The following is an 871-nucleotide window of genomic DNA, read 5'->3' on the forward strand; positions in this document are numbered from 1 at the left end:
CAAAAGTAAAAAACCTACATTAGACTATTGGAATGTGAAGTATTTGTTTTAGCATGGGAAAGGTTTTACAACTATGAAATGGAATAAACCATTTTTCAAGTGGTGTATCACGCAAATAAAATACTGTTACTTACAGCGATCTCCTGGAAGCATGGAAGAAATATAAACCATTCCCATGAGCAACATCACAAAAATATAAAGCACAAACAGAGAGAAGCATAAGACAATAAGAGAATTACATAAAACATTTCTTTAAGCAAGGTTTATATCAGCGATAAAGCCGATTTGCGTAAGTATTCAGCAACTCACCGTCCCTCTCCTGGCACTTCGGGCCGAGCCAGCCCGGCGTGCACGAGCAGTGCCCCGTCGCCGGGTGGCAGCTGCCCCCGTTGTGGCACTCGCACACGCGCTGGCATCCGGGCCCGAACTTACCAGGGCCACACGCTGAAATTAGGTTTATTAGATTAGCGGCCGAAATCGTCATGGCTCATTTTTTAAACTACTCACTTTTTTCATTTTTTTCAAATTGTCATTTTGTACTGTAAGTTTCATGAGCTTAAAAGTGGCACATCTTTCAAAAAATATATCAGAGCATTATCAGTTCTCCCATTATGCTTACGCATGGCACAGTGCTCCCCATGAGTGCCAGCGGGGCACTGGCACTCTCCGGTCGTTTTGTTGCAGGCGAACTGGCCACAGTGGCACATCATCCGGCAGTGGGCACCGTAAGTACCTTGAAATACAGTGCCTTCTGATTACTCTGGCGATTATATATTATTTCTATCTTTCTCCTGCTATCCCTTCCTCTCTGTCGCTCTTTCCTATTCACTTTCTCTTCTATCAAGTTTTACACACTCTCTCAAAGATATAG

At 43.4% G+C, this 871-nt stretch overlaps 1 protein-coding gene across 1 annotated transcript in view; it reads right to left on the bottom strand.

The window, feature by feature from the left end:
* LOC119585620 (multiple epidermal growth factor-like domains protein 6) overlaps positions 1-871 on the bottom strand; it is a gene marked incomplete in the record, with an annotated part of 7,357 nt that overhangs the window by 813 nt on the left and 5,673 nt on the right. The window contains 2 exon segments of the mRNA XM_037934289.1: positions 310-444; positions 620-733. Of these exon segments, the coding sequence (XP_037790217.1) occupies positions 310-444; positions 620-733 (249 nt within the window).

The sequence above is a fragment of the Penaeus monodon genome, chromosome 20 (genome assembly GCF_015228065.2).
Source record: "Penaeus monodon isolate SGIC_2016 chromosome 20, NSTDA_Pmon_1, whole genome shotgun sequence".
Classification (NCBI taxonomy): domain Eukaryota; kingdom Metazoa; phylum Arthropoda; class Malacostraca; order Decapoda; family Penaeidae; genus Penaeus; species Penaeus monodon.